Here is a 19,000-nt window from a genome sequence, read left to right as displayed (position 1 = left end):
GATTAGAGCTATCTATGGGCTCCTCCAACCAGGGAGCCGTAATTAGACTGATCAGTCAGCAACAAGAAGCACTTATTAAAGCACCTATTATGTGCCAGGAACTGAGCTAGGCAAGGAAAATGAGAAGTCAGAAATGAAATTGCATCTGCCCTCGAGGGGCTTCTATTCTATTGGGGGAGACATGCTGGAAAGATCGGGGGGAGTGGAACATGCTGCAGAACAATATGCTTAGCTGGTGGTTATTCACATCCTAGCTGCCTAGGTCTACTTATGTAAGGGGTGGGATAGGGGAGGGGGTGAGAAAGGAAAGGGCTGTTTGACTGGAGAGTGTGTTTTAAGTTGGCACCAGCTGTGTGTTGTTTGGATTACAGTTGCCCCTGAATTCCTCGTGCCCCTGATGGATGTGACCTGCTTGCTGGGTGACACCGTGACCCTGCAGTGCAAAGTGTGCGGCAGACCAAAGCCCAACATTATCTGGAAGGGCCCTGACCAGAACATCTTGGACAATGACAACAGCACGGCCACATCCACAGTCTCCTCCTGGTAGCTGCATGCCCCTCCCCGATCATCAGCATCCACTCCTCTACAAGCAGGGAACCCTTTTTAACTTAACCATATAGAACAGAGTGCTCTTGAGACAGGCTTATAGGTTCAGGGCCCAGAGGAGCACCTAACTTGTCCCCTTGGATCCAGTTCTCTGGGCCTGGAGGCAGAAGGCCTCAGTTCAAGTCTCAGCTTAGGAGTCAGTATCATGGGCAGAGAGCTGGACTTGGTGTCAGGAAGCCCAGAATTCAAATTCCCATTTAGACTTGTACAAGCTGTGTGACCCTTCCAAGTCACTTACCCTATTGAGTTTCAGTCTTCTTCTTTACTAAAGTGAGATAATGTGGAAAGCCTTTTATAAACTTTAAAGCACTGTCTAAATATGAACTATTGTTACATTATTACTACCACTGCCACTACTACTATTACTGCTACCACCACTACTAATACTATTATTATGACAACTGCTCTTATTATCACTACTGCTCTTATTACAGCTGCTATTACCATTACTACTACCACCACTACTACTAGATAGGCTCTCATCTCTCCATCTATAATGGAGACAGATGCAGAGGAGGATTTTGTACTTGTCATATCTACTTCACACAGTCCTCTCCCACTCCCAGGATCTCACCATATTGGTGCAGATAGATACCAATCTGCTTAGCCCACTGCACCTCAGAACTACCGAGTTCAAGTGATCCACCAGCCCCAGCCTTCCCAGTAGCAGGGATTTCAAGTGTGTTCTGCCATGTCTGACTGAATTTATCTGGAAAGGTTAATTTGGGGGTGCATTTCGGGATGCATGTTTCATGAAATTTAACCCAGGTCCCCAAATTGCTAGCTATGGCTATGAAGTACCTGAGAAATTTGTCACCCATATCCTATAAAATGTCAAGTAATTATTTAGGTGTTCCCTGCATGTGTGATGTCTTGAAATACTTGAATGGAAGGGCTTCTCCTTGACACGCTGATAGTCTTCTCTTTTTATTTTTTTAAATCCATAGTGAGAGACAAGGTGGTAAAACAGGTAGAGAGCTGGCCTCCGAGTCAGGAAGACCAACGTGCAAACCCTGCTTCTGATATATGTTGGCTATGTGACCGTAACCAAGTCACTTGATCTATCTTGTTAAAATCCCAACAAATAACAAAAAGAATTCACTCGCTGGTTGTGGTGGATGGTGGTTTGTTGTTATACTTGTTTACTGTTTTAACCTGACTCTTTCAGGGAGTTCAATTATTCACCAGCTGATCACTTATAAACTGCATGGGCTGGTAGCACAATCCCAGACTCAGCCTTGAACTAGGGCCCTTTGAGTCAAGCCAGTGGTTCCAAGAGTGCAGGAAGGGAGGATGGGAAAATTTTCTCCTAAATTTGTGAAACAGAACATTTTCTCTAGTGATTCTGGTGAAATCACTCTGAAGATCTGCAACCTGATGCCCCAGGACAGTGGGATTTACACGTGTGTAGCAACGAATGACCACGGGACTGCATCAACATCAGCTACAATCAAAGTGCAAGGTAGGGCACCTTCTTTATCAATCCATTGAAACTGGCCTGCAAGAGACCCACCTGAACTGCCAGCAAAATATGTTGTACAATTAGAATTTTATAGAAGAGAGAGCTCAGAAGTCATGGAGTCTGACTTCTACCCAAGTCGTGAATCCTACCAATGGCTTTTTATTAAGGCAAATGAAATTTATTTTTTAAAAGAAATCTTGTTAAAGTCTTGCCATCTGCCCTGTCACTGCACCCACACGGCCACCAGACCTTTCTATCCATCCTGCAGCTTGAAACCTCTTATATGTGTTGTCTCCTCAAATTAAAATGTGAGCTCTTTCAGAGCAGAGTGTTTTTCATTTTTAGCTATATTCCAAGCACTTAAACGGGGGCAGCTAGGTGGTGCTGTGAATAGAGCACTGGACCTGGAGTCAGGAGGACCTGAGTTCAAATTCAGCCTCAGATACTTACTAGGTGTGTGACCCTAGGCAAGTCATATCACCCTGTTTGCCTCAGTTTCCTCTTCTGAAAAAAGAGCTGGAGAAAATGATAAACCATATCAGTATCTTTGCCAAGAAAACCCCAAATGGGTTCACAAAGAGTCAGGCATGACTGAAACAACTGAACAACAAAAAGCACTTAACACAGTGATGTGTATGGGTATAAACAGAGACAGAGACAGAGGAGATGAGAGGAAAGGAGCTTCATAAATACTTTCCATTCCATAAATGTCAATATTTTACAAACTATTACCTCTGAGGCAGAAATCTCTTAATTATTACCAAGAACAGCAATGCAACATTTTATATCAGCAAAGCTCCTCCACTGAGCTCTTACATCGTATTTCCAAGTTACCTAGAATCAGCATTCTAAAGTAAGCTAAGAAAAAAACTTCAATATTTTTGAACTAGATAAATATATGAAATGCTAAAAATCTTGCAGAGACCTATCAAAAATGTTCTTTTGTTATACCCAAACAAATATATAAAACTATATAGTTTCACCCAATACAAATTTGTGTCCTGCCCTGTCCAGTGTTCATACCTTTTCCCATTACTAGAATAAACTCTTCTGCGAATTCTATCTATTGATCTTTTTAGTTGTGGGTTTTTTTGGGGGGAGACCAGATGCATGATAGAATCAGTGTAGGAAATACTGCTTGAAGGAAGCCCTGTTAGTTGTGCACAAAGATAAGCACAGGTTCTACAATTTATAGCCTCTTCGAGAATGATGGATGAACAACATTTTATAGCCAAAGAGCTTCTAGGGGTCCCAAAAGTTTTGCCTTGATGAAGGTCACAGAGTCTGCATGTGTGGAAGCCTTGAAACCCAGGCCTTCCTCTCTTTCCACATCAACAATCTGCCTCTTCTTTTCATCTTAGAATCAGAAATTTCAGACTGTAAGGGTCCTTAGAAGTCACCTCTCCAAAGCCTCTCATTTCCCAGTTAAAAGACCCTTCCTTCCTTTATCCAAGGTCTAATCAGATGCCATGGTGAATACATCCTCTTCTTTCTCAAATTTAATTCAGCCTGGACCTCTTTGCCTTTATCTCCCTCTATCCAAGCTGTCTACTTTTCCTTCTCTGCCATGAAAATGTGAGTTTCGTGAGAGCTAAACAGTCAGTGAACAAGCAATAATTAAACATTTAGTGTTGTTCTAAATGCAGGGAACACAAATATATGTAAAAAGGATAGTTCTGCCCCCATGGACCTTACTTGAGACCTTTCCCATACTGATGGAGAAAGACAGTACATAAAAGGAATCTGAAAAGTGGAGGGGAGGAAGAAGATAAAAGGACCCAGTGCAGGAGCATGGTAGTGAAGGCCTGAGTGCAGCCTGGGGAGAAATGAAGACCTATGTTGTATCTGTCTTTCTACCTAGTGCCTAACATAATGCCTTTCATATAGCAGGTACTAAATAAACATCAAGTGAACTGAATTTAAATCATGAAGTGAACTAATGTTTATTTTATTTTGCTTTTGACTATTTAAAATTTTTTAAAATTTATTCTGAACGTAACACTAGATAAAATGTATATTTTCCATATGCTATTTAAATGTTGTTGAGTCATTTCAGTCATGTTCGACTCTTTGCGACCCCATTTGGGGTTTTCTTGGCAAAGATACTGAAGTGGCTTGCCATTTCTTTCTCCAGATGAGGAAACTGAGGCAAACAGGGTTAAGTGATTTGTCCACGGTCACAAGGCCAATCTGAGGCTGAATTTGAACCAGGGTCTCCTGACTCCAAGACCAGCACTCTATCCACTGCACCACCTAGCTGCCCATTTTAAAGAAGTCTTACTGATGCCCAATAAAGCCCCTTTCCCACAGACTCTCCCTTAAAAAAATAGTTTAGCAAAGCCAAACAACACAACAATTGTATCTGTCCACATATGCCACATTCGGCTTCCACATCCCACTAGTCACTAACCTGGAGGAGGGGCTAGTGGCTATGAACACAAACATCCTTTCTAAAGCTGACAGCCATAAGCATCGAAAAGGGGAATCCCATGCTGAAACTCTGAAGCAAGAGCAAAAGGTTCACAGGCACATAAAAGATTTTCCTCATTTTCCCCAACATTTCCTGAGCACCTCTTATGTTCAGAGCACTGGGGTGAGTGGTGGTGTTTCTGGGGTACACTTGTATTCTAAAGGAACAAGTTTTTAAAAATAGACACTAGGCACTGTGTTAAGTACTTTCACAAATATTATCTCATTTGATCCTCACAACAACCCTGGAAGATAAAATACTACTACTGTCCCCATTTTATAGTTGAGGAAACTGAAGCAAAAAGAGATTGAGTGACTTGCCCAGGGTTACTCAGGTAGTAAGTACCTGAATTTGAACTCAGGACTTTTGATTGCAGTCCCATGGACTCTATTCTCTGTTCCAACAGCTGTTTGGAGTGGAGTTTTTAAAACAGCACTTTTAAAACTGGTGAAATGCCTTTTCTCCAAACATTTTCTGAATTTCCCCACAATGCCTAATATTTTGGGTGCACCTAGGTTTAAACAATAGAAGTACACATCCTTCTGTTAGATCATGTATCTTCCTAAATAGCAAGGGGTCAGTCAGTTGGTAATTCACCTGGTGGTGTAAGGGAAAGAGTATTATATTTGATGTCAAAGGCTCTATTTTCCAAGCTTGACTACTATGGACTTGGGGCAAATCACTTAAGCATTGTAGATGTCTGTTTTGTCATCTGTAAAATAAGGAAATTGAAATAGATGACCTCTAAAATCCCTTCTAACCCTTTAAAGAGACAAATCAGATGAAAAGTCAGTGTTGGAAGACAGGTACACTAATGAATTGTTAGTAGAGCTGTGAAATTTCTGTGAAAATCTTCTGAAATACAACGTGGAGTTACCTAAGAAAAGTCACTTAACTTCATTCTCTTTGATGCAGGGATCTCACCGCTGGGTGTCATCCCCAAAGAGGTCAAAAACAAAAAGAAAGGACCATACGTAATAAAATACAGTGCTTAATATAGTGCCTGACACACAGTTGCTATGTAAATACTTATTCCCTTCCTTCCCTTACCTCTGTGATGAACAAAAGCTGGAACAAAGTGAGTGCCCATCAGTTAGGAAATTGCTGAACAAACTGTGGTGTATGTATATCATGGAATATTACTGTGCTATAAGTAACTATAATTATAATAAGATATTGGGAAAGCACTTTGCGAACCTTAAAGTAATATAAATGATAACTTAAAATTATAAGGTACTCTGAAGCGATGCATACTAAGGAGAACCAGGAAAACAATATGTGCAATATCCCCAAAATGGAAATGATAACAACACTAAAAATCCATTGAACCCCAGACAGTCATAATAACTGATCTTAGTTTGAGACACCTGCTGATGAAACACATCTTCCTCTTCTCAGTGTGTGTAGGGAAGGATTGTGGATGTTGACTGCGGATGTCGGTATTTTCTATCAGATTTGGATACTGTGTCAGTTAACTTTGCTGAAGCGTTTTTCTTTGCTACAAGACAGAGTTCAACATGGTGGGGGTGAGGGTTAGGGGAAATTACTGGTATAAAAAACAAAAGACAATAATAAAACTCTTAAGAAAGAATTCCGTCTAGTTGTAAATCCCAAATATGATCATAAGATGATAGATTTTGAGCTGGAAGAGATTTTAGAGGTTATCAAATCCACTACACACCCCCTATTTTACAGATGAGGAAATAGGTTCAGAAATGTTAAGTGACTTGCCCAGGGTCACACAACTAGTAAGTGTTTGAAGCAGGATCCTGACCCAAGTCCTCCCTCACGACAAGTTCAACATCCTCTCCTGTTGTCTTCTCAGACTTCAAGGTTGAGAAGAAGACATGTCAGTTGGCAAGGATGGATGAGGGAGGGAGGGAATTAATACAGAGAGGTTAAATAACATGTTTGAGGTCATATAATGACTGGTTTTGACCTTGGGCTTCCCCAGGTGTTCCAGCAGCACCAAACCGTCCCATTGCCCAAGAAAGGAGCTGCACATCAGTGATTCTCCGATGGCTGCCTCCATCCAGCACAGGGAACTGCACCATCTCTGGTTACACTGTGGAGTACAGGGAAGAAGGTAAAAACCCAAACCAAAGAGTCCCATGATCTCACTGCTTGAATGGTCCCTTCGATGATACAGCTCACAATCCATCCATGTCCTCTAATAGAGTCACCTCAGGATGGAGGATAGGGGGACTTTCTCACTTTCTCCTGATGTTGCCAGGACACAAGCAAAGGACATGGTCTCTCTCTAGGGGAAAGAAGCATCCCTTGCTTCTTTCATGTGATTAATTTGTCTTTTCCTGTTAGACACTTCTCTAATGACATTCCTCACTTTTTTTTGTTTTGCTGTTGCAACCCATGAAACAAGCAAAATAAGAGAAGAAAGGATCTAATTAAATTAATTCGGATAGTATTGTGAATGACTTCTAATTATCCCAGGGATTTTTTCTCCTCTTCTTAAGTGGATCCTACCTCTACCTAAAATCATTTACATCTGTGTTTCCTGAGTCCCAAAGTTCATGAACTTATTCCAATTCACAACCTCTAACTTTAAAATCTTCTTTCGTGGATGAGCTAGTGACTTTTTGGTCTTGGTTTATCAATAATTTTCCCTAGACTCCCATCTTTCTGATAAAATGTGTTCTTTTGTTCTATGTCTACCAAAAGAAAAACAAAAACCTTCTTTCTAGCCTTAGGGATGAGTTGGTTCTATTGTCATTACTAAAACCAAGGCAAATACTTGCCTTTATGCAAGTTGCCAGTTCATCACAATATTTCCTATTATATCTTTTCTACCATACTGTCCCTAATAATTTATGAAGCCGGAGGTACTGGGGAGACAGTACAACTTCAACTTTGGACATTTACTTAGTCATTGAAGACCTGAGCTCCAAGATGTCCTTGTCAATTCAGAATCACTGCTAGCTATCCCTAGGGAATCAACTGGGGCTTAGATTGCTATATTCAGCAATTAAATCCTGCTTCTGTCAACTTACTAGCTGTGTGACCATGGGCAAGTCACTTAACCTCTCTAAGTCTCAGTTCTATCACCTCTAAAATGGTAACGGTAAAACCTGTACTACTTAACCTCAAAGGATCATTGTGAAGCACAAATGAGATAATGTATGTACATTGCTTTGCAAACTTTAAAGCATTACACAACTCAGTTATTATTTTTACCATTACAAAGGTACAAAGAGAAAAAAAAGTATTTTCTATTTTGTAACTCCTAAGATGCCTCTGAACTCTACATTTGCTGTTGCAAATTTAAAATGTTATAGATGTTGCTGACAGGTCCTCCAGGAACCATACTTTATATACACTGTTACAAAGGGGTTGAACACTGTAAAAAGTCTTTTAGAAATGTTTATAGTATTCATAAGAATGATCTTTTTTAGCTTATTGTATGAAATATATTTTCATTTTGTGTAGTAATCCTTCTCTCTCAATTTCTCTCCCTCTCCACCCTTCTTCCTCATCCTCCTCCTTTTTTCTTATCTCTCTGTCTCTGTCTCTGTCTCTGTCTCTCTCTTTGTCTCTCTGTCTCTGTCTCTCTCTTTGTCTCTCTCTCTCTCTCTGTCTCCACTCCCCTCTCCTTCTCTCTCTTTCCTTTTTCTGTTGGACTCCACAGGTTCCCAGGTCTGGCAGCAGTCTGTGGCTTCAACTTTGGACACTTACCTAGTCATTGAAGACCTGAGCCCAGGATGCCCTTACCAGTTCAGAGTCAGTGCCAGCAACCCCTGGGGGATCAGCTTACCCAGTGAGCCCTCTGAGTTTGTGAGACTCCCAGAATATGGTGAGTACTGACCCCTAAACCAGGGTCTCACTGATTTTCCAAGACACACTGGAGTAGAATTATTTATTGATTTGTTGGGGATGGGACAGATCTTTAGATGACTTTTACTTGAATTTACTTTGTCCCATTAGTTCCACCAATTTTTTTAAACCTTTATTGCTTCCATACATATTGTAGAAGAAAAACTGGTTTGTTTAGTCAGTATTTATCAGAGAAAACTTATTTCTAAGGAGAGAGAGAGAGAGAGAGAGAGAGAGAGAGAGAGAGAGAGAGATCCAAATGGTGTAGCATTTCCTCTGCTAATTGAAAATCTTGCTAAAGTTATTTTGACTTACATTTTTTTTGGCGATCATGAAGAGGGAGATAGGTATGCAAAAAATCAATTTTAGAATATGAAAAATCTTCCTTAAACAGCACAATAGTAAGTTCAATTTCAATGTACTTGAAGAACTATCTTCCTCAAACTACTCAGTCTGGGTGGAGACAGAGATACTGCTCTAAATTAATCAAAAGATACTCCTACTCTTATAGTCTGGTTACCACTAAGGGTATGCTGGCAAATTTTAAAGAACTGGCTCAATGAAAAAAAATGTCCACATGGACTTTTAAGTTTAATCTACATTATTAATATCTTTTCTGTCACTTTCTTAAGTCTAAACAATCAACAAAACAATAAATGAAGACCTGATTTCTGAGGTGTAAATGCTCACACTGAAAACGTAACAGTTGGATATCCTGAGCTGGTTGAAGCTAACTCCAACACCCTACTGGTTACCTTCTAATCTATGTAGAAGTCCGAATTCCTCCCTGATTTGGGATTGATTTTCCCTTTAGAATCTGGTTGAATCTCTAACATAGATGAGACATAAACATACTCCCTCTTGGAATGTCATTAAATATGGATGTGGATTTTCATTCAGTTGAATCCAAAAGACTAAAATTATATTATTTCTTTGCTTAAAGAAAAGAGAAGCCATAATAAACTTTTACATTATGTAGAAGTCATGACCAAAATTGGCTCCATACATATGTTCTGTCTACCACACAGCTAATCATGGGCTGTTCCATATAAACTCTCTCTAAGCTCTGATCTTCTTTAGCCTAAAGCCAGTAACACAGAGTAGGATAAGAGAGAGAAAAGGGAGTCTTTCAAATGAAGTGAGGCAGCAGAACTGCAGAATAAAATGCGGCTAGTTTGCTCTTTGCTCAGAGGTATTGACTACCACAGGGAGCTTATGTTTAGGACCAGAGAAGATAGCACACCACCACCCCCTTGTCACATACACACATACACACACACACACACACACACACACACACACACACACACACACACACACACACACACACACACACCCCTACATTTCTATTCTCCCTCCCCCCATTTCCCACTACTTCCCATTCTGCTAGAAGATAGCACACCACCACCCCCTTGTCACATACACACATACACATACACACACACACACACACACACACACACACACACACACACACACACACACACCCCTACATTTCTATTCTCCCTCCCCCCATTTCCCACTACTTCCCATTCTCCTAGTAAGTGCTCATGATCTAAACCAGGTATTAGTACCTGGGGGTCCTGGGTCCCCAGGGAATATAAAAGGTATGTAAGAACAAATGAACCCATAATGATAAATGCTGATAATAATATACAATTATTTATTTATGGGAAGCTAGGTGGTGCAGTGGATAGAGTGCCAGGCCTGGAGTCAGGAAGACTCATCTTCCTGAGTTCAAATCTGGCCTCAGACACAGACTAGCTATGTGACCCTGAGCAAGAGAGGTGGCTGCACTTCCAGCCTGGAGGAAATTGGGAGATCTAGGGCAATTTTGTTACTCATAATTTTTTTTAAATTATGCAACAAAAGTTCATAATTTCATATACAATCCTCTTTTTTGTTCTTTATAAGTTAGAATGTTTTTATTGATAATTGAATTTATGATTCTTTTTAAATGAATTTTTTGAAAAGAGAATTTCTTTGGGGTTCTGCTGGAGCCTTTGTAGTTCCATGGCATTTTTAGCATCATCCATGTGCTTTCTCTCTTTCCAAGATGCTGCAGCTGATGGAGCTACCATTTCCTGGAAGGAAAATTTTGACTTAGCTTACACAGAGCTGAATGAAATTGGCAGGTAATACTACAGCTTTCTATTCTGGGGCTTGGCTGAAAAAGAAATTCCCATGAGTTTATAAGTTCATGGCAAAAATAAATTATAGTTTTAGCTTTTTAAAATTTTAAGTAAAGAAAAAAATAGCAGAGCAGCTAGGTGGCACAGTGGATCGAGCACTGGCCTTGGAGTCAGGAGGACCCAAGTTCAAATGAACTTGGGAAAAAGGCTAGCTTTCTGAACTTCACTTTTCTCATTTTAACAACAGTAATGGGGCATCTAAGTAGTTTGGAGGATAGAGCACCAGGGCTGAAGTCATAAAAACTCTTCCTGAGTTCAAATCTGACCTCAGACACTTACTAGCTGTGTGCCCCTAGGCAAGTCGTTTCACCCTGTTTGCCTTGGTTTCCTCATCTATAAAATGAGAAGGAAATGACAAACCACTCCAGTATTTTTGCCAAGAAAATGCCAAATGGGGTCACAGAGTGTCAGACATGAACATGAGTCAGACTTAAAAATAATAATTGCTAGCACTTACATAGCACTTTAAGCAGCAGACAAAAGTTAAGTGACTTGCGTAGGGTCACACAGCTGGTAAGTATCTGAAGCTAGATTTAAACTCAAGTCTTCCTGACTCCAGACTCAGCTCTGTATCCCCTGTGCCACTTAGCTGCCCTCATTTCACATGCTGTTATTAAACAGGTGATTTAGATTTTATCCATCACATCCTTAAGTCTAGTTAATCAATAAAATAATTAAAGTTTGATTTGTAGCATTTACTGATTTCCAATGTGTAAATGCTCACACTTTACTTTAACAATTGGTTCTTAGGAGCTGATACAAGCTGACTAGCACACACCAGAGAAAGAGCACTCACTCTGGAATTAGAAGACGAGTTCAAATCCCACTTCTGATATGGGCTGTGTGAGCTTGGACAAGTCACTTAACTTTACAGTTTCCTCATATGTAAAATAAGAAAGTTGGACTAAAGGGCCTCTGAGGTATCTTCCAGATCTAAACATGTGATCCTTTGAGTCCAGCCCATATGATGATTGGTTGAAGGAACTAGTGATGCTCAACCTAGACAAGAGGAAGCTTATCAGGGTCACGCCCATAGTCATTGCCTTGAAATGGTTGAAGGGCTGTCATATAGAAGAGGATATAGACTCATTTATCATATCTCAAGACAGGAGAGCCAAACTGATACATGGGAGTAACAGGGAGACAGATTTAGGCTTCAGGTAAGAAAAAAAATTATGCCAGTAATTACAGATGTCCAAAACTGAAATGGCCTTGTAAGGTAGTGAGTTGCCTCATGCTAAAAAGCATTCAAGCCAAGGCTGGATGGTAACTTTTAGAGAATTCTGTGGAGAGGACTTGAATCAGGCAAGGGGCTTGACTAGGTGACCTCTCAGGTCTCCTTCACATCTAAGATTCCATGCTTCCAGCTTCTTATCTCCCTGACACCAGGAAAATAGAGCCCAGATAGGGAAGGTTATGAACAGAGATCAGTGGGACTCCTGGTCAAATGTGACAAACTTTACAAATCACTGAAAAAAAGGTCCAGGGTTTATTCGTGAATCTTGACCAAAGACTCTCTCTTTCATGTGATTCCAGGGGTCGGTTCTCCATTGTGAAGAAATGCATTCACAAAGCTACTCGAAAAGATGTTGCTGTGAAATTCATTAGCAAAAAAATGAAGAAGAAGGAACAAGCAGCACATGAGGCTGCCCTCCTCCAGCACCTCCAGCACCCTCAGTATGTCACGCTCCACGATACCTATGAGTCGCCCACATCTTACATCTTGGTTTTGGAACTGTGAGTACCAACAGCTTCTCTCTAGCACCATCCCTGCCCCACTTAGGTGGAACGAGGCCACCATCTGGGCCAGTTGACCCCGAATGGAAGGTGAAAAGAACATTGACTCTGGGGTCACAGGACTTGGGTTCAAATCCTGCCTCCAATTCTTACTACTTATGAGACAGTTACCAAACCTCCATGGCCCTCAGTTTTATTAGTGGTAGTAGATTATTAATAGATTCTTTTCAGATATCACTAAAAATTGAGCAGAAGTAGAAATGAAGACTCCCCCCCACTCTCTCATGCCATCCCCAAAAGGCAAAAAGTTTTTGGGGTTTTTTTCCACGTAGAGACAAACTCCCCAGAGTTAAGGCAAACCAGTCTAAAGTTTGGAGTGATTCAGCCAACTGCCATCCCTTAACCCAGTAAAAGGAAGAAAGGAGAAATTTACAGCTTGGACTGTGAACAAGCAGTCAATGTCCCATTGTTCTCAGGGAAAATAGGAGTAATAATAGATTCAGAGGAAACACAGAGCGTTAGGGTATAATAGACCTTGTAGACTCTCTATACTAATCTCATTTTGCTAGTCAGGAAACAGGCCACAACCCTGACTTCTCATGATACATCATGCAAATGTTCTAATGTTGTTCAACACCAACCACTAAACATTTATTAAGCATTCATAACTGCCAGGCACTGTTATACAAAGACAAAAATGAAACAATCTCTGGGATTCTACTGGAAGAAAAAAAAACATGTATATATTACAGGCAGCTAGGTGGCACAGTGGATAGAATGCCAAACAAAAAATCAGAAAGTAGTGAGTTGAAATTTAGCCTCAGACACTTACTAGCTGTGTGACCCTGGGCAAGTCACTTAACCCTGTTTGCCTCAGTTTCCTCATCTGTAAAATGAGCTGAAGAAGTAAATGGCAAACTACTCCAGTATCTTTGGCAAGAAAACCCCACATGGGGTCATGAAGAGTAAGACATGATTGAAAATGACTGAACAACAAAGGAAATAGTTTTTGAGCTGAACTCTGAAAGAAGCTAATGTATTTGCAGAAGTAGAGGAGAGAAGGAAACAGATACATGCCACCTTCCATCTACGTACCATTTTACTAGCCTAGAATACCCTCCTTAGCTCCACCTTCTAGCATCCCTCATAGGAATATAGAATTACATTTACAGCTGGAGTTGTTGCTCCTACCTCCCCCATCTGAACACTGATTAAATGTGAGTGATACAGAGTGAGACATTGAGGATAATTCTGAGTTTGTGAGCTGGGTGGGAGGGGGGAGACTGGAAGAACAGTGATACCCTCAAAAGAAATAGTAGAGTTCAAAAGCAAGTAGGTTTTGAGGGAAAGATAAAAAAATACTAAGCTCTGTTTTAGACTGTTGATTTTGAGGTAGCTATGGAATTTCCAATTTAAATGTCTAATATCAGTCGGTGATATGGGACTGGTGTTCAGTAAAAAGATATTTTATATGTATGTGTGTGCATGTCATGTCTTCCTGACCTGTATATACATGTGTATATGCATATGTAGACATATAAACATGCACATTATATATATTTATATTTGTTTATATATAGCATATATAAATTATCTGCCTAGAGAGGATAATTAAATCCGTGAGAGTTGATGAAGTCACCAAGAGAAAGAATATAAAGACAGGAAATATGGAACCCATGACAGAGCCTTGAGGGTGCTCAAGAAAATATATAGTTTTGGGTACGTTGCTAGATAGCTACAACAATGCCTTTTCTGATTCCCAGAAGCACAATATATTTACTCTTCTAGATATAACAATATACAAGAAACTTTTTTTTGGTGGAATGAAATGTTCCAAAGATCTCTTGCCCTGAAACTGTTCACGTTGTTAGATCAATGATTCTAGCCCTGGTGGTTTGTCATATTGATGGCCAGAGGCTGTGTTGCCCAGCTAACATACTAACTGAAACTTAATTTGTGATTGTATCAGGTTACTGATAGGTAGAGCTGGCTTTTAATGAGGCAGGAGAAGTTTTTCCTGTTTAGTTACCTCTAAAAATGTCTACCTCTTTCTATTTATCTCATTCTTATAATCAAAGGTGTGTCCTGCTGTGAAAAGGAGACAACACTTTTCATATCATATTTTCCTTTTAGATAACATTGTATCAGAGCCCCTCATAAGGGGTTGGGTTCACCCTAGGAGATTTCCTCATTCTCTTAGTTCATAGTTCCTAGCCAAGGAACCTGAGAAATAACATATGTATGGTCTTCCTGGAAATATTGAGACTGATTCCCCACTTGCAAACATAAAGTTCATAGAATCAGAAATTTAGATCTGAAATGGCCTTTAAAGGCCATCTGGTTTATTTCTGCTCATTTGAAAGCTAGGTGGCAAAGCAGATATAGTCCTGGCCTTTGAGTCAGAAAAACATGATTTCAAATCCTATTTCAGGCACTTAGTAGATTTGTGACCCTGGGCAAGTCACTTATCCCTGTTTACCTCAGTTTCCTCATCTGTAAAATGAACTGGAAAAGGAAATGGCAAACCTCTCCAGAATCTTTGCCAAGAAAACCCCAAATGGGGTCATGAAGAGTCAAATGCGACTGAAAAACAACTAAATAAGACCTTAGAACCATATGTAAATGTTAGTTATTTTACAGGTGAGAAAATCTTTACTTGCTTCTCCCTAACTATTGAAATGGAGACCTTTTAAAAACAAATTCTGTTTCTTTTTCAACTTTCAACCTCTCCTTGTAGTGTTTTCGTGCTCCATGGGACAGTCAGGCTATCTACTAGTTTCGTAGACTAGCATCTTTCTATGCTATCTCCCCTCGCAAGACGAGGGTAGCATCTTCAGAGCCCTTCTCCTTTCCCAGGTTCCCATTGCTTTCACGCCATACATAGGCCTTTCCTTTTTCTATCTGCCCTTTTACTTGTGTCTTCCTCAATTACCGTGAGCTCCTTGAGATCTGATATTGTTATGATTTTTCTTTTAATATCCCTAGAGTTTAGCACAAGAAAGAAAGAAGGAAGGGAAGGGAAGGGAAGGGGACAGGGGAAAGAAAAGGGAAGGGAAGGGAAGGGAAGGGAAGGGAAGGGAAGGGAAGGGAAGGGAAGGGAAGGGAAGGGAAGGGAAGGGAAGGGAAGGGAAGGGAAGGGAAGGGAAGGAATCTAGCCAACGCACCCCAAGTTAACTGGGAAGCTTTTGGCCATCAAAATTTACCTTCTTTTGGAGAGGAAAAAGAAAGGGAGAGAGCTAGGTTGAGAGAGAAGATGAGCTACCTAGCTGGGTCCCCATTTAGGCAGCTCGCTCTACTCACTGGCACTTGGCAATATAAAATATAAAGAAAAAGAAAGGCAGCTCTTGGAGCTTAAATTCTAACAGAGGAAGACAACATACAATAGGAAACTGAAAAGGGGGGGGGGGAAGGTATCCCCATGGAGGCATGGTGCTGAAGTCCTGAAAGACAGAAGCACAGTCAGGAGGGGAGTAAAGGTTGGTGGGCCTGTGCCCTTCCCCAAAATGCTGGCACCAGGAGGAACTCATCAGTGAGGAAAAGGGGCCAGCATGGCAGAGGGTGATAAGGCTGTAGGGGAGGATGGATATTCCAGGATGAGGAAATCTCAGGAGCTGAAGGAAGCTCTAAGGTGAGGGCGCCACTGAGGTATGGTATTGAAATTGAGACAGTCAGAAGGAGAACTGGGAGGAGGAAATGAAAGAGGAGAAGGGGTCAGATATGAGAGATGCTGTGGAGGCAGGTGGAAATAGCAAAATGTGACAACTGACTGGCTATGCAGGGTGAGGGAGAATGTATAATAATAATATAATCGTATATAATATAGTATAATGTTGAGGTTATGAATCTGGGAGCTTGGAAGGCAGTTGTTTCCTATAGGTTGAGTTAGCCCTGGGAGTAGTTCACGTTCTCTAGTAGTAAGATCATCTTGGGACAATCTTTCCAGTTTGCATCCCCAATATGATAGATTCTCTGCTAGAACCACCTCCATGACTTAGCTGATGGTATGATCTGTTCACTAGGTGGCCCAAGAGGTAAACCAGTGCCTCTAAGTAGTTCATGTTGCTCACTACTGTCACCAAGAACTCCACTTGGAGTCAAGAGATACCTAGGTTTGAATTCTATCTCCAGCTCTTACTAGGTGGGTAAATATGGACCAGTCACTTAAACCTCTCCAAACCTTAATCACCTATTCTGTTAAAAGAGAGAAAACACCTTGTGGATGGAAAACTTAACAGGTTTTTTTGTCAGCCTCAACTGAGATAAAATATACAAAGTACTTTGTAAACTTTAATGCACTATTATGATTGTGACATACATTCAAACTGGTAGGAGCCCACTGGGCAAATGAAAAGATCCCTTTATAGCTTATAAAGGTCTAATATTGAGAATCAATGACTACCAAGAAAACAGTCTATATTATCCTGAGTCAGCATTTGGCAAAGTGTACTGATCTACCTTGTTTCATCTATGTAGGATTCAGTTATTTACATTAATTCTAATTTTCCTAATGTTTTTTTTAATCCCACGGCCCAGGGTTCCCTCCCATAAAAGGGACTCTGGGTTCAGTTAGACTGGCATTCTCTCCTGATGACCTGAGGCCTAGTGGGTTAGGTTTTCTTTAGCTTATTAGCATTCCTGTCTCAAACATACAGATTAAGTATGGCTGATGTTTAAGGTTTCCTAAACATGAGTAACATTTACTCAAGAAGCAATATGGCTATCAAGCATGGGGCAGCATTATATTTCATCTATCATGTATTTTGTCTATAAAGGACATAAGACATAACGGAAAGGGAACAAGCATTTCTTAAGTGCCTATTATGTGCCAACATTTTACAAATACTACATCAATTGATCTTCAAAACAACCCTGTGATCCCTTCTCCCTCTTGACTAAGGAGACAAAAGGGAGAAATGCCCTAGCATTTCATTCATAGAGAGTCAGAATTTTCCAGCTAAAAGGGACCTAGATTCATAGTATGCTAAAGTTAGAAGGGGACTTTAGTTGTCATTTAAACCAACCTCATTTTACAGACCAAGAGAGTGCAGGTAAATTTTCCAAGGGCACAGTCCATAATGTCTCAGATGCAAATTCCTAGGGCACAACACAAGGATCCGTACAAAAGAAAAATGAGAGCAAAGAAAAACAAGAAATGGCAGCCCCTGGTAGAGAAAACATGGCACTGTGGATGTGAAACTAAATCAATCAATAAGCATTTATTAAGTGCCTACTATATGCCAGGCACTGTCCTGGGTGCTGGAGATAAAAACACAAAGAATGAAACAATACTCCAGCCATCTCTACGTCCATGACATGTTGGTGATAAATGTGTGACCTTCCTCAACCTCACCTGGATATGCCTCTTGGCAAATCTAAGTAGAAGCTGCAGGTACAGCCCATATGGGGGAAAGAGCTGCATTAGGAACCTGACTTCATGTGAACCACCAATAGCAAGTTTTTATTTCTAAAGAGGAGAAGTTGATGACCCATGAAAGAATATGTGATCCACTAAATAGAAAAATCCTATTCTATCCCAACTTATGGAGTCTGTTCTCATGCATCCAGCTTGCTTCTTGCATCATATTTAAAAAGGGAAAACAGCAAGGCAAGATGCACAGATCTGAGGAAAAGCAAGGGCAGCCCAGAAGGGAATGAATTGACTTTGGCAGGAGGCAGCTCTGGATGGAATCCTCAGATCTAGCCTCTCTCCTTCCCCCCACATGTTCTCTTTGATCAAATGACACTGGTTTTTGAGGTTCACAAACCACTCCATCTCTTAGGCCCTGGCATTTGGGGGGCCTCTCCCATGCCTGGAACTCTCTCCCTCTATTCTTACAGACCTTGACTTCCTTCAAGTCCAAATTAAAATCCCACTTTCTACAGGATGCCTTCTCTAACCCCTCTTACTTCTAATGCCTTCTCTCAGTCAATTACTTCCTATTTATTCAGAATATAGCTTACTTTACATATATTTGTTTGTATGTTGCCTCATCCATCAGGTTATAAGTTCCTTGAGGGCAGAGATTGCCTTTTTCCTCTTGTATACTCACTGCTTAGCACAGTGCCTGACATATAGTAGATGCTTAATGTTTGTCACAGTCAAACCCAGAACACACTGGGATTTGCCTACTTTCAGTGTTACTTGAGATTCTATATAATTATGTGCATATATAGCGCAAAGCCATGGTTAAATGCTTCTTCTATTTTACAAACCCACTTCTTAAAGGCACCAAGACCCATTTCTTCTGAAAAAATATGAAAGCAACTAACAAAACAAGTTTTTATTGATTTCATCATGGAAGACACTGTTTTTAATATGCTGAAATATTAGCTAAGAACAGTAATTGAAATTCTATTAGTATAGAAAACTCTCAGATGACGCCATTTGGGGTTTTCTTGGCAAAGATACTGGAGTAGTTTGCCATTTCCTTTTCCAGCTCATTTTACAGATGAGGAAACTGAGGCAAATAAGTTTGAATGACTTGCCCAGGGTCACATAGCTAGTAAGTGTCTGAGGCCAGATTTGAATTCAGGAAGATGAGTCCTCCTGACTCCAGCTAGTCTTCCTGACCACCTAGCTGCTCTTTCTTATTGTTGACTTCATATTAAATGTGAATTTATGAGCTTCCCCACTCCCCCACCAGCTTTCGATGCTGTCCTGAGATGGATCTTTAGTTGAAACAGATGTGTATCAAAATGAAATAA

General features: G+C 40.5%; 1 protein-coding gene and 1 long non-coding RNA gene across 5 annotated transcripts in view; one reads left to right on the top strand and one right to left on the bottom strand.

Annotated features, from left to right (window-relative positions):
• Positions 1-19,000, bottom strand: part of LOC140508836 (uncharacterized) — a 75,712-nt gene that overhangs the window by 42,009 nt on the left and 14,703 nt on the right. The window lies entirely within an intron of this gene.
• Positions 1-19,000, top strand: part of KALRN (kalirin RhoGEF kinase) — a 963,226-nt gene that overhangs the window by 940,461 nt on the left and 3,765 nt on the right. For all 4 annotated transcript variants that reach the window (XM_072616710.1, XM_072616709.1, XM_072616708.1 and 1 more), the window contains 6 exons: positions 372-543; positions 1,947-2,068; positions 6,493-6,624; positions 8,182-8,346; positions 10,423-10,501; positions 12,095-12,295. In XM_072616710.1, coding sequence (XP_072472811.1) covers positions 372-543; positions 1,947-2,068; positions 6,493-6,624; positions 8,182-8,346; positions 10,423-10,501; positions 12,095-12,295 — 871 coding nt within the window. The remainder of the gene's footprint in view (positions 1-371; positions 544-1,946; positions 2,069-6,492; positions 6,625-8,181; positions 8,347-10,422; positions 10,502-12,094; positions 12,296-19,000) is intronic.

This window comes from Notamacropus eugenii, chromosome 5 (assembly GCF_028372415.1).
Source record: "Notamacropus eugenii isolate mMacEug1 chromosome 5, mMacEug1.pri_v2, whole genome shotgun sequence".
Classification (NCBI taxonomy): domain Eukaryota; kingdom Metazoa; phylum Chordata; class Mammalia; order Diprotodontia; family Macropodidae; genus Notamacropus; species Notamacropus eugenii.
Note: the sequence above shows the minus strand (reverse complement) of the source record. Positions and strands in the feature narration are given on the sequence as shown.